This window comes from Archocentrus centrarchus, chromosome 24, assembly GCF_007364275.1.
Source record: "Archocentrus centrarchus isolate MPI-CPG fArcCen1 chromosome 24, fArcCen1, whole genome shotgun sequence".
Lineage (NCBI taxonomy): Eukaryota > Metazoa > Chordata > Actinopteri > Cichliformes > Cichlidae > Archocentrus > Archocentrus centrarchus.
The window spans coordinates 4,436,822-4,451,301 of record NC_044369.1 but is presented as its reverse complement, the minus strand read 5'-3'; the positions used below and the strand labels follow the sequence as shown (position 1 = coordinate 4,451,301).

General features: G+C 37.8%; 1 protein-coding gene across 1 annotated transcript in view; it reads left to right on the top strand.

The window, feature by feature from the left end:
• LOC115774597 (triadin-like) overlaps nucleotides 1-14,068 on the top strand; it is a 28,818-nt gene extending 14,750 nt beyond the window's left edge. Inside the window, exons 8-32 of the mRNA XM_030721952.1 lie at nucleotides 3-131; nucleotides 819-1,025; nucleotides 1,106-1,168; nucleotides 2,352-2,390; nucleotides 2,661-2,720; nucleotides 2,802-2,870; nucleotides 2,989-3,024; nucleotides 3,114-3,155; nucleotides 3,298-3,351; nucleotides 3,463-3,510; nucleotides 3,614-3,901; nucleotides 4,203-4,244; nucleotides 4,333-4,368; nucleotides 4,550-4,582; nucleotides 4,759-4,806; nucleotides 4,896-4,946; nucleotides 5,034-5,081; nucleotides 5,244-5,291; nucleotides 5,398-5,442; nucleotides 5,598-5,720; nucleotides 5,820-5,855; nucleotides 8,092-8,136; nucleotides 8,231-8,257; nucleotides 12,846-12,890; nucleotides 13,661-14,068. Of these exons, the coding sequence (XP_030577812.1) occupies nucleotides 3-131; nucleotides 819-1,025; nucleotides 1,106-1,168; nucleotides 2,352-2,390; nucleotides 2,661-2,720; nucleotides 2,802-2,870; nucleotides 2,989-3,024; nucleotides 3,114-3,155; nucleotides 3,298-3,351; nucleotides 3,463-3,510; nucleotides 3,614-3,901; nucleotides 4,203-4,244; nucleotides 4,333-4,368; nucleotides 4,550-4,582; nucleotides 4,759-4,806; nucleotides 4,896-4,946; nucleotides 5,034-5,081; nucleotides 5,244-5,291; nucleotides 5,398-5,442; nucleotides 5,598-5,720; nucleotides 5,820-5,855; nucleotides 8,092-8,136; nucleotides 8,231-8,257; nucleotides 12,846-12,890; nucleotides 13,661-13,812 (1,814 nt within the window). The 3' untranslated portion in view covers nucleotides 13,813-14,068. The remainder of the gene's footprint in view (nucleotides 1-2; nucleotides 132-818; nucleotides 1,026-1,105; nucleotides 1,169-2,351; nucleotides 2,391-2,660; nucleotides 2,721-2,801; nucleotides 2,871-2,988; nucleotides 3,025-3,113; nucleotides 3,156-3,297; nucleotides 3,352-3,462; nucleotides 3,511-3,613; nucleotides 3,902-4,202; nucleotides 4,245-4,332; nucleotides 4,369-4,549; nucleotides 4,583-4,758; nucleotides 4,807-4,895; nucleotides 4,947-5,033; nucleotides 5,082-5,243; nucleotides 5,292-5,397; nucleotides 5,443-5,597; nucleotides 5,721-5,819; nucleotides 5,856-8,091; nucleotides 8,137-8,230; nucleotides 8,258-12,845; nucleotides 12,891-13,660) is intronic.
• Nucleotides 14,069-14,480: the final 412 nt, after the last annotated feature.

Below are 14,480 nucleotides of genomic sequence, written 5' to 3'. Positions count from 1 at the left end.
AGCTGCTGCTGCAGGAGCATTCACTGTCCAGGAGGAGGCAGCAAAGACTGATGAAGACGACGAGGAAGGGGACGAGCTCAAAGAGGCTGACGATGAAGACAAGACCGAGGACGCCGAAACAAAAGAAACTGGTTTGTGGCAAACAGTCATTGTGGCTGCTGTGATTTATGTACCGTTGAAGGGATTATTAAATATAAATCTGTCCATGTGAATGAGGTTCAGGAAAGACAACTTCCTACTGTAAGAGAGGCAAATACGTCTTTCCAATGCAAAAACATCATATTTAATACAGAGTTGGTAGAATGTGATCATGAAATCTGAGACTTCAGGCTGCCATCGACAGGTCAGTCAAACTTAAAGGGAACCAATCAAAAGAATCGATTCAAACCAGCGCAGCCAAAAGGGCGACCTGCACCACATTGAGTTTATATGGCCAGTAATTTTTTTCAGACATCATTGCAGTTACTTATCCAAATATCTTAACTTTTCTTTGCAATTAAAAAAAACATACATTTTATTTAAGTATTTTATTGCTGCTGTACAATTATTTCTGCACTAAGCAGGTAACACAGTCTATTCCCTGCTAAATGCTTCCAAATTACAGCTCATCAAAATGCTGAGATATGATTGAAATCTCTGTAAATGTAAGTGGATCGCTGAATACAGTTTAGTTTGTTTTTACGCATGTTGTACTGGAAGGTCAGGAATGAGATGTTCTGCTTAAATTTGTTGACCTTAGCAAAGTAGAAAACCTCAAACCCTCTGAGTTCATTTGTTCATAATTCTGAGTCAGAGCCACTTTCTGCGTTTCCATTCAGGCACCAGCTGGCCCGCTGCTCCTGAGGAGGAGGAGGACGAGCGCAAAGATGAAGAGCCGATTTCCAAACCCCAGAAATCTGTGGATGAACAGGAAGATAAGAAGGAGGAGTATGACGAAGACGAGGACGATGATGAGAAAGCGACTGTGGATGTGATCAAACCTGTTCCTGAACCAGAGGAGGCAGCGGCAAAGACTGAACCCACAGGTCAGAACTCGAGGATAACGACGGCTGCTCTGTCGCGTCTGTTTAAAGGATCACCTGAACTTTATGCTTTATGATTTCAGTGTGTCCCTGTATGCACTCTGCAAAAGCCAAAGAGGCTCCAACCAAGGCTGCAAAGGCAAAAGGTCAGAGAAGAGTCGGTGAAGGAATTTGTCTATTGTTTGGTCTTGTTCTTTTAAACACAGCTGAGGCCTTTAATTGAAACATGACAAAGTAAATTTTTCAGAAAAAAAGAGAGATTTTAATAAAGTATAAATTGGATTTTATAATAATTGAAGGAGGCAATGGATTTTTGAATTTAAACATTTAAAAAAATAATGCATCATATTGTGTCATATCATATCCCATTGAATTGCATCATGTATACACTGCTCTCCCCCAAAGCAATTGGATAGGTTTTTATAGTTTAAAGTAACAGAAAATGTACCCTTTTAACTGTATGAACAAGTATTTTAACCTAAACACTGATCTTTATCTACGCCTAACTGAGTCGTCTGTGTGTGGTAACAAGTAGATTGTGTTTCTAATGCAAAGAAAAATCAAAGCTTTGAGTAAAAAATATAATAAAAGCATATGAGTTGACAGTCCAGTGTGTTACCCTCTGTGTCTACTACAAGCTTTTTTGTATGTGCTATTGATCATATTCTATTCGTGCATGCTATAGTTCAGTTGTAGTGTAAGGATGGTGCATTGGAGTGAATGCAGAATGTGTGCTGGTGCCAATATTAGATGTAACTTGGAATCCAACATGTTTAACGTGTATTTCAACCAAACAATGATTTTTTTTTTCTGATCCTGTTTTTAAAGCAACAAAAACAAAACCTCGTGTGAAAGAGAAAATATAAAAAATATAAATGCACGTGAAAGTTAAACCTAAAAGTGGTCCCACATGAGACTCATTTTGCCGTCTCTTGGTTTTTCTTCCCTTCGCTCCTCTGAATGCAAACGTTTTTCAGTTTCTAAGAGCAGAAAGAATCCTGCAGCAGATTTAATTACAGGAATGCTTGCATGAGCCGTATCAGACAGTAGAAAGAGCTGACTTGTTATTCAGATGGAGAACTTATTGATCGCATCGTGTGGCACCGTGCCGGATAACCAACACAAAAAGAGTATTTTAGGGGATTTATAGGGTCGACATTATGCTCATTTTTGTTAAATCTAAATGAGTAGTTGTAGTTTGGTTATATACTGTAAACTTGGTGTAACAGATGTGCTGATATAGATCCTGTTGTGTGTTGTATGCAGTGTCATAAGAACATCACTGTTTCCTTCTCCGGTTTGTCGCCTCAGCTTTGTTTTTATTTTCAGATGCTCCCAGGAGGGTCTCTGCTGTGAGAAGGAGAAAAGGTAAAAGTTCCTATTTAAGACGTTCTCACTGAAGTTACTCGCAGCACTGCTAAAAGATAAAGTTTTAGATAAAGTTGTAATTATGTTCTACAGTAACCCCCCCATAGGTGTAGAACACGGGGACAAAAGGGAAGGAAACGTATCTAACCTGCTCTAATGGGAATCTATTTGCATGATTAGGATACAAAGTGGAAGCTTTAATTAAGCCTCATGATTCAGAGATAATTTGTCAGGTAACCCCTGTTCTTTATCTTTTATGCTCATTTTAAGATCGGGAGATTGTGAGGACTGTGAAGGCTGTAAAGACAGATGAAAAGCCCAAAAAGACAGGTGAGCTTGATCATTAAAACTATGTGTTTATTAGGCTTTGTTTTTGTTGTTATGTAATAAACACAATCATGTTGTATTCAGCTCTTCCCAGAATGGGCGGTTTGGTTCCGAAAATGGCAAGGATCAGAAGATTTCCTTCTATTCTGAGAGGTACTACGATTTATTCCATGCATAAACTGAACTGGTCTCACTGTGACTCAGGAGAGTAGGACTTTTCCATATATGTGTTATGAATTTAGATAACTGCATGTTTTTTAATTCCTAAAAGCCAAGAAAGAGGAAAAGCCCAAAGTTTCCAAAACAAGTAAGCAATTAATTCTGCCAGAAATATTTTGCCTTCATAAAAGTCATTATATTACTTTACTTATAAACTACTTTATTCTTTTCTCACAGAGACCAAAAAGCAAGAACAGGTCACAGACTCTGGACAGGAAGGTATAAAAGTTAATATTTTCCTCCTGATTTTAGAGAACTGAAATAAGCACAAACTTCTGTTTGCGTTGTCATTATTAGAGGAAATTATTGCTTTGGATAACATAAATAAACTCTTATTAAATGTGCACTGATTTTGTTGTAGTTGGGCCTTGCAGACCTGCACCAGTCTACTGCCCATCCCCACCTGGATGGTACGGTAAGTAACAAAGATCTCCACAATGCACTGAAATATTGTCAAGTTTTTGTGTGCTTGTTTAAGCTGCTCTTTACCACACACCAGGTTAAAGTTGACTTTTTTATCTTCCAGTTCATCACATAGTCACAGACAACCCTTACCCTCCTCCTACCATGTCAGGTATTTACTTCACAGTCATATTTGCGGTCACTGTTAAGTCACTCAGATGTTTTAGCCAGTGTGTCTTCTGCTGCAAGATAATGTATCATGTTCTTGCTTTCAGCTCCGTCTGCTCCCGTACTGACCGCCCATCCTGTCCATCCCGGAGCTCCACAGACACAGGCCGTTTATCAACAGCAGCCTCCGCCGCCACCAATGCAGCCGCTGTACGCACATTATCAGCCATATCCGCCACCACTCCAGCCTATGATGCCACCTCCACCAGATCCAGTTCAGCCACTCCAGCCTGCACAGCCAGAAGCTCCAGAAGAAAAAGAAGAAGCAGCACCTGTCAAACCTGAGGTCCCGGCTCCAGCTGCTGAAGCTCCGCCTGCTGCAGCTCCAGTTCAGGGTGAGGAAGGAAGTCCACACTGACCACAAGAGCTGGAGGAAGGTGGAAATAAACATGATGCAAAAAAGAGCCCAGATTAAACTTTAGTAATCTACAACTTATATTCTTTTTGCATGTCTTCATATTCAAAATATTTGAATAAGGTGTGATTCAATTTCACTTGAACATAAAACACCATTCTGAAAATGCTACCAATTTTTCTGGTAAACTAATGAATATGGAAGACATGAAAGTTAGATATATATTAAAAATTATACTACAAAGTAAACCAGACTGAAAGTGTTTCTTCTTTAAGAACCAGAGGCTGCTACGGAGGACGTGACAGCTGCCTCCACAAAGCAAGGTACAAAGTAACGAGTTAGACTCTTGTGCATAGTTATTTTTCTCATAATTACATCTGTGAACAATAATTAATGTCTTCTCATTTTCAGAAAAAAAGAAAACAAAAGCTGCTGATTCAGACAAAGGTACTGTAGCCCCCTCCGCACACACTAAACGCTTAATTTACCAGCTAACTAGAATATTCCCTGTAACACACGACAGCTGCAGCACATAACGATGATGTGCAATGACACCGTGTGCTATATGAATGCATTAATTAAAGAAAATTAACTCGGCATGGCCATTTCACTGCAATTATCCCCTCAGAGCCAGGAACGGCCAAAGGGAAAACAAAGAAAGGTAATTTATTTGTTCAGCTGCATAATTCAGTGTTTCCACCGGCACACACTTGAGCATTATTGAAGTGATATGGACCATGATTTTAGCTGTGCTTTCTTGAAAATATGCATATAAATTTACACCTTTTCCCCAAGATATGAATACCATAAGTGATTGCATTTTTTTTTCAATACTAGATGCTGCTGTTTTGAAAGAGAAAATCAAAGCAGACACTGCCAAAAAAGGTGACCTGTTATCTATGGATCTATATTTTCAGACGCATGAAAATCACCTTTAAAGTTATAATGTTCTTATTATGCAATTGTTGCTACAGTGGCAGCTGCTAAAAAAGAGAAACCCAAGATTCATGCAGTGGCTAAGAAAGGTAAAGTGTCCTTTATAGTCTTTTTTGAGATATACAAGGAAAAATAAACAATTATATATTTAAATTCTTTCTGATTGTTTTGTGCAGATCCACCCGCAAAGCAGAAAACTAAAAGTGCTGCAGCTCCTAAGAAAGGTGAAACGTGATTAGGCACGAGGACCTCATTGAATTTGTAACAGTTACAAAAATCTGATGCAGTCTAACACATTTCTCGTTCCTGTGAAGTAGAAGTTAATATTTGACTGAGAAAACAAATTATTCAGGCTGCTGATCATGAGTCTCTCCTCATTACGTTAGAGCCTGCAGCTGAACGACAGAAGCGGAAACCAGCCTCTGAAAAGATAGGTAACGGCACTCACTGACATTCATTAATCTGCACGAAGCCAATCATAATTCATGTCACCAACATGAAAGATGACTGGAAACTAATTGTTTCTGCTCCCCTCAAAAGCAGCACCTGTCAAGAGCAAAGTGAAGGCATCTACGACTAAGACAGGTGAAACTCAGACCACGCACGAGCTCCCTGAAACTAGATTTTCTTCTCGGATGAAGATCTGTTTTTACTCAGCAAGATGAGCTCAGTTTCACTCTTGCAGTGTATTTTCTGTTTATTAAGATTTTTTTAGTTCAGTTTAATTTTATATTGAACAGATCCAGAACCACGTCCACGTCCACGTCCACAGCCACTGAGAATGAGACTGGACGCTGGCAGGAGGGCAAATGTGACCTCTCAGGCCAAAGAGGAGAAACCTGCCAGATCTTCATCTGAACCAGGTCAGCGTTTCTTTCATGAGGGAAACCAAAATGTCTACCTTAGTAGATTTATTTAGGATTTCCTAAACCAGAAGTTCTTAACATTCTTTTTATTTCTAGCCAAGAAAAGAACACAATTATTGGCTGAGAAGAAAAGTAAGTTTACGGTGTAATGTGGTAATAATTCTCCCAGAAACTTCAAAATGTTTTTATTGTAGCCAAAGTTTACAGCATGCTAGCAGCAATGAGACCCTGCAATAGTGCTTTTAACCCATTTAACCCATTAGCATGCCAACATGCCAGTAGTGAGCAGGGGCTCCACCTGCAGGCCTGCACAGCATTTCTATCCTTTGTCCCTTTCTCTCACATTTTGAATTAGTTTTCAATAGTTGGCACTGCAGGACAGTCATGTTGTGAAGTCTCACTTTAGAAGAAGTGAAAGGCGCAGGTTACCATGTCACCATCTGTGCTGCATATGCCATGATCAACAGGGAAAACTGAATGACCACAAAGTTACAAGCTATGCAGATTTCTGCAGACTGTAATGCAAACGTCCACAAAGAAAAGGACATGCAACAATTAAAAAATAAACTGCTAGTTATCTGAGGTTTTTTTCCCCCCTGATGTATTCTTGCTTTTAGATATTATTCATCTATTTTCGACTTTATCATTGTTTTTCAGTTGAGCACAGAAAAGAGTAATATCAAAAAGTGATGTTTCAAACAGATTTTTATTGGAATGAATGTTAGAAAAATCTGGTCCCATTGTAATACATTTCCATTTAAATGTGATCGCATAAGTTGGATGAGTTTAGTGCTAAAGCCTTCCTGAGCTGCCGTCATGCCCAATTCCAATCTAAGATCTACGCATGCGTGGAGATCGCTTGAGTCTCTATACAGTCACATGATTTCTGGATTGGCTGCACTGGGAAATCAGCTCATTCACCAGAGACAATTATGGCAAGCACAGGAGTCAAGCGTAACCTACAAACTCACACTTGGGATCAAAAATATGAGATTATAAAATTTGCAGAAGCAAACCCAGAAAGTCATTGCTGCAAAATTCAATATTACCACACCACTTTATTTATAAAGTGCTTTTAAAAACAACAGGGCTGCCCAAAGTGCTGTACAAGAACATCGAACATAAAAGACAAACACAGGCCAGCAGGCAAAGAGATACAGAAACACAACATAGATGTAACAACTTAAATAAATTAAGAACTACAAAAGTATCTCGAAAACTCAGTCAAAGTCTCACACTGGGTCGAAGGCCAGGGAGTAAAAATGTGTTTTTAAACGAGATTTAAAAAGGCCAGTGAAGGAGCCTGCCTGACATACAGCTGCAAATCATTCCATAACGCAAAAACTTGATCACCTCTGAGTTTGCGTTGCATCTCTGGAACGAGTAAAAGCATCTGATCTGTTGACCTAAACCCCAAACTCTGTCTGATATTTTGAAGAATCAGATTTTATCTGACTTACACATAAGACAGATTTTTTATTCCAAGGGCCGTTCCACAAGGTGTACTTTGGTTGCCTCACTCCAGCCTCACTCTCTGTCCCCTGACTTTTAACTTTACCTTTAAATTTAGCAAGTAGACAAGCTACCTGCTCATCTGGATTTCCAAAATTAGTAGGAAAAATACAAACACAATTCAGTGCAAGCCCAACCAAGATGAGAGTTTTCCCAGGACAGGCAAGAGCTTTGACCTGCTGGCTGCACAAGATTAAAAACAGGGGATTTGCAAAGACAGTAGGATTAATCTGTTAAGATTATGCAGGAAAATCTAAGAAGATGGCTTTCTTGCCTTTACAGCCAGCTCTGTTACAGTTGTGTTCTTAAAATTTAAACCAAAAAGTCTTATAGCCAACCTGAGTGTATATCCTCATCATAAACTGGAAGGCAAATTAACTTTTGTGGAACTCATGCTGAGAGAAAAATATCTCTGCAACACTGAAATTTCTTTTAATTAGAGGATGGAAATGAAAAACATCTAAATTGCACTGATGTCCCCTCCTGAAAGAGTCTAATGCCCAAATTCACTGTTAGTTTCCACGTGAATGTTACATAAACAAAAGTCAAACACAGGAAGAGAAGGCACGAGGGTACAGTAGATGTTTCTGCTCTTGTAGGAACGTTTACAGCAAATTAGACGTGTTTGAAACATATTCATGTTCTTCACTGGCATTTTTCAGGGAAAATCACCCCTTTTAGAGATGCAGATTATGTGAATAAAATGGGCTGTTTAATGCATGATAAAGTTCTAATTAGAGACATGTCGAGCTCTATTACACCGAGAAGGGAATAATATTGCAAGAATATTGAATTTACACCACAATTACAGAGAGTTATTTGGCAGGCTGTAATAGGGCTGTCTCTTCTCTCACAGGCCGAGTAGAAAAGGCTGAAAAGAAATCTGTCAAAGAGTCTCAAGGTATGGATTCAGAGCAGAATTAGAAGTGAATTTAATGAGTGCTGTGTATGTTTCACAAGGCTCAGCTGCTCTTTTCTCCCCTCTCAAATTTTAGATAAAGAGAAACAACTACCACAGACTGGTAAGTATTCAAGCATGAAAGTTATTTATATGCAGAGCAAATAATATCCAGTCACCACAGAGACTATTGACACGTACTGCATTTGAATTCTGTTATGGATGGTTTCCAAAGAATTATTTCACTAAAGAGGCTTTATCAGTGCTGCTGATTAGAGACCTTCAAACTTGTGACCTGTGAGGTAGCATTATCTGACATCAGTCAGACTGCCTGGTACTCAGTGTTGGGCTACTATTAAGATTAGATTTTTACATTCCAATATTATTTCAATAAAAAGTAATACATTATGTTACTTTTGAGTACTTTAGAATTGCCTTTGCTTTTAGCTTATTGGGGGGGGTTGTCAAGTCTTCATATGGAGTTGATATTGATAGCATTTTGGCCACCACATATTCAACAAGCAACATGCTTGCTGATTTCCCTCAGAGTGACAGCTTTAGCTAAAATCTAGTCACTGTGGTTTCTGAGCTGTAGCATCAACATCGTATGTAACATGTATATATATATATATATATATATATATATATATATAATATATATATATATATATATATATATATGTGTATATATATATATATATATGTATATATATATATATGTATATATATATATATATATATGTATATATGTATATATATATATATATGTATATATATATATATATATATATAAATATATATATATATATATATATATATATATATATATATATATATATATATATATATATATATATATATATATAAACTTAAAGTTTCGACTCAGCACTGCCAATCACCAGTTGCTTCTTAACCGGAAGCAGGAAGCTGAAGGTATCAGCTGTCCAACAGAGCAACATGAAAACATTGATTCCTTACCTTTTATGCAGCTGTTTTTTTTTTTTTTTGCTAGAAGGCATTTTAACTGTTGAAGTTCAAAAAGATGACAGCAATTTGTTCACGTTTGCTAGACACTGCTAGCTCACTGATACTGTTGATACCCCAGTTTGAGTGCGCATGTGTTGGCGTCATCTGCTTCCGGGTAACAAGGAAATGACCTCTTCCTCGGAGCGTCCTGATTGGCAGCACTAAGTTGAAATTTCGAGCTATCAGTGCGAAAATTTGAGATAGGCAAATCGAAATTTTGAGAAAACAACCCAAAATGTTGCGTTACGGACACAAGTGTTGTGGAGTTGTGTTACCTTCCCTGTGCTCCTTCAAAATGTGAAACAGCCTCCTGAGCAGCTGGCAAAAAGTTATCATATAGGCACAAAATAATATGAATATTTCAGCAATGCCCCCCTTTCTGTCATCTTGCTGCTGACTTGACTGAATGCATCAGGGATTTTTTTTCCTTTTCTTACAAGAAATAGGTAAATATGGTAACAATTAACAGTTATGGATCACTTAAAAAAGTAACTAAATAACTGATTACTTGGATTCCAAAATGAATGTGTTACATTACTCATTACAGGTAAAAATGGTAAACGGACTAGCTCTTATATAGTGCTTTTCTACTCAGTATGAGCACTCAAAGTGCTATTACAACATGTTTACATTCACCCATGCACTCCCATTCATACAAGCACTTCCATGTTTGCTAAGCTAAGTGCTTTTTAATTAACTATCATTCACACACATTCATACTCCGACGGGACGGTCGGAGAGCAACTTGGGGTTAAGTATCTTGCCCAAGGATACATTGGCATGTAGCCTGGAGTAGCCAGGAATCGAACCGCTGACCTTCTGATCAGTAGGTGACCTGCTCTACCTACTGAGCTACAGCCACCCCAAAAAAGTAATCAGAGTACTTTGACCTGCTGCCTTGTAAGGCCGAGCACATCGAGTTCTAAATGCTGAGTAAAGGTGCGACAGTGTTTCTGTCCTCACCACCTTTAATATAGCATAAAATGCCCCATTTATAATAAAAACAAAGATGACAATGCTGTGCCACAATTCCTTGCAGGAGCAACTTTCAAAGACACACTATACCATGGCATATAACGCAATTTATGCACAACCTGATTATTTTTGCTCTGCATGAAGTCTGTTTTATTTGTAATTTCAGAGTCTATTGGTTCCCAAATTAGGTGTATTCCTGCCCAAAGGATGTTTTTCTAAATCTCAGGGGTTGGGAGATAATGAGGTAATGTAGCAGAACAAGAAAAGACTGAAAAAGTGCTTTTTACTGTACAAATATTTTTTTCTTTAATATAGTATTAAAATTTTGGATAGTTACAGTAAAAAGTCCAGAATAGGGGCAGGAGTGTGTTTCTTGTGAAACTAGAGGAAGTTGTTCTTTGATCTGAATGTCCAATAAAAACCAAAGAGAGTCTGTATATGCACACAGAGTCCTGATTGGTAGCCTAAATAGACAAATGTATAAGTTAGCTGTCAGTATTTATGATTTTCCACATAATGCCTTTAAATTTATGTTCCCACCATTAATATAACCAAAATGCAGTCGGCCGAACTGATAAAGCTTCTTGAATTACTGGATAAACATTTTGAAGTATTACAAAGACACACTGTGGTGTTATGAATTGTTTCATTTTTTGACATTAATATTGTATATATGCTTGTTGTCAATAGAAAGTGAGAAAACAGCTCGCTGTAAGGCCTGAGGTATTCAGTACGTTTTCACCATCTTTCCATTGGATAACTCAATATGAAGAGACGATGGCTTTAATGATATTAGCATCACAAGTGATTAGAATTTAATGAGATGAGCTGATTGGGACAAGATTACGAGCCTTTTGAGCCGTCTTAAATTCTTGAAAGAGATTATGGCCTTTGATGAATGTGGTAACAATTTTATACTTAGCCGGATTGATTAAATCCATGAACCAAAACCCCCTCAAACTGGGTTATTACTGTTCGGTTCCTATTGAATCATCCAGTGGATTACAAACACCCCCCCACTGCTCCGTTTAACTTTCCTGCTATCTGACACAGCAGTGCCTGTTTCTGGTTTCTTTGGCCCAAACCAAAGTTTAAAGGTTTACTTTGATTTTGGTTTCTTTAGTTCACTTAAAACAAGCAAACCAGAATCTCATCTCACAGACACTACCAGCCAGTATTTGTATCGTATGGTTTGTTTAATGCATGATTAAATTCCAAAAGAAGCCAGTCTCTCTTTTGGAGGATTTAATTTAATTTAAATACATTTTTTTTTAACTTTATTTACCAGGAAAATGCATGTAAACATTGTTAGATTTAAGTAAAAATACACCAGCTAACTTAATCTATGACACACTAATGCAAACACAAACTAATGCTAAAACAAAAAGAAAAACAATCATCATAAATGGTAATGCAACAACATGAGTAAAGCTGGACAAATGAAAAAAATTAAAAAATGTATGATTTAAATGTCCTCAATGTTTACATTAAGGTCATATTTGTGCCTTAATACTGTTATATTAGGCTATTAATGGGAAGGCATTGGCTGTGTATAATCTGAAAAAGAAGCAGTCATATTTACAGATTTTAAATAGCAATATTAGCAATATTCCCTTTATGAATCAGAAATGAAAAGATGAATTCTTCTCACATTCTTGTGAGTAAATAAAATATGATTGACACAGTTATTTAGTTTATTTATTTATAACATCTTCAAAATGATAAAACATATTTCAGCATTGTGAATTCTGTCTCTGCGTGATGACTTTCACTTCACATTTCACCAACAAGGTTTTCTTAGACACTCACTTCAGCTTGTAGGCTCTGTGGTTCTCTGTGAACTGGATACAATGTTGATGAATGTTTTTACTGGGGAGCTCCCAGGTTGTTGCAGTGCATTCTCATTCCACGGTGTCAAATGCTGGCATTATTTCAGATGCTGCTGGCATCTCCAAGTTATGCACAAGGACAATATTGGTGCGCAGATGAGTTAAAGATCCCCTTTTAAAGAGCTGCAAGTCAGAAGATTGTCAGCCAATAAGCCACGGTTTGCATCGCGCTTGGGAGCGTTGTGTTTTGAACTTTATTTTGCTTGGCTTCAGTCACTAGCCCCTTTTTGGTTACATCACAAAATTAAACCTGCACATCAAAAAATGTTGCATACCCATTTACATGTGTCACCAATGGGGTCCTTTACAATTGCCCGTCTGTGGTCATTTGTGGTTTAAACTTGCCGAATAAGCCACAGATACAAAAGGGACACCCTGTGCAAAATATGGAGAGACCAGTGGTTCTGAAAATCCAGCAGTGTTTGAGATCTTGGGGATGAGAAGAGGCGGTCCTTTTACAACACTCAGCAGCAACAAGGTTCCTCTTTGTTGATCACCACTCTTCAGGTATGTTATCTCGACACCTGCTGAGTGGCTTCTAGTAGGTTTAAACAATTATGCAGGTTGAAAAAAAAAATGCATTTAAATGTGTTTTGATTTGTTAATGATGAGTGGAGCTCAATTTTCTCTATCAAAACTGAATTTTAATTTTGGAGAATGAAACAAGACAAACAACCCAAAGAACATCATCACTGTGTTTAGTGAGTGACACCCTGTCCTTTCTCTCCTTTAGTGCATGTAGATGCTCATCCTGTGTTCTTTCTCTTTCACACAGAAGCACAATCTCACATTCTTATTAAGCTTTATTTTTATTTCACGCAGAAGAGCCCAAGAAAGAAGAAAATATTACAGAAAAGAAGAAACCTGGTAAGACTTGGTGAAATGTAATCTGGTTCTTGCTTTATTGACAGTGGCAGGTATTAACCCTGAAACAGTAACGTGAGTTTTCTAACACTCGCACTTTCACGTGGTTGAAAATCACCCGACGCTGGTGTTCTAGGGTTAATATTTGCATGTGGAGAGCATATAGCTGAGTGTGGGTGTTTGTTATTAATGCTGTGACCAGACCAAATATGAAGGGAAGTTTCAACTCCTGCAAATAAAGACACCGGAGGGCTTTTAGACCATTTTGCATCCCACACATGGGAGAACATCCTTCCAAAAACCATATTTTTAGAGTTTATCAGTCCAATAGCTTTACTTATTTTTCTCCAAGCAGTCTTTTGAAAATTTGTTTTGGGTTCTGTCCTTGTATAAAAGTGAAGTTCAATCCCACAGCAGTCACAAACGGTAATGAAAGCTTGGCGTCTATTTCTGGTGTGACATGTAGCTGTCTCAGCACAGTTAAAGTAGATTTTACTAACTCTTGCAGATGCACCTGTCCTTCCAAAGTGCCTTGATTTGGTGCTATATAAATAAAATGTAATTGAAATTACCAAGTGAATTTGCTTCATTTTGGATCTTTTCTTAGACTTTATATGTATTCATACCCATGAAAAAAATTCCATATTAGCACTTGGTTTGGGCTGGATTCCTTCCTTTAGCATCAGAGCAGCTGAATCTCACTGCATGCTTGCATTTATTTACAGATCTTACTGTAAGCCATATCTTTCCATCTCATCTCGCTGTCTTCACAGGACAGAGATACTTCCAGTGCATTTATGTCCCGGGCAAAAATATACACTACCCTTTACGACCTTTTACTCCAGCCATGGCCCCCACCATGATGTCCCCTGCGCTCAGAGCGATGCTGGAGCAGCAGAGAGCAGCCAGGGCGTCTGGGCAGTAGGACCACCTGACCCCTCTCTTCAGTTCTGATAGCACTGCATCTTCCAGGCCAGCAGGGGGAGGTGTTTGAATCTGTGGCATCTTTACCTTCAGAGGATGACCACAGAGAGAGAGAAAAAATGTACAGAATTACTTTGTCTTTAATTTATTGATATATTTATTTAGTGGTTGAGCTCCTGGGGTTACTGTTCATATTGCCCGTTTTACCCTCTGCTTATACTTCCATATATTTTGCCTCCTGTGTTTAGCACTACTATGCCTATCTTGGATAAAAAAAAAAAAATGCTATCGCCATTTTGTGAATATTCTTTTAAATATAAATAGTATTTATAATGTACATAATGCACATGTTTGTAATTTAGGATGGGATAAAAGGGTTACAATGTAGCAAATATTATAAAATGTTTATTTTTGTTTTGCTCCCATCATGATACCCATTTTCAAATTAAAATAAATTTAATTCAGTTGTGTTTGTATACGAGCACACTTATGCTCTATAAAGGCAAACTTTTATTGTCTTAAAAGGTTTTGAATAGGTTATTTTGAATGTTCAGGATTATTTTGGAAAAGGAAAAATACACACGCACACGCACACACACAGTTTCCCATTTAAAATAATTTAAGCAAACAGGTTCCTGTATCCATGAATTTTCTAGCCCCTGTTTGTTT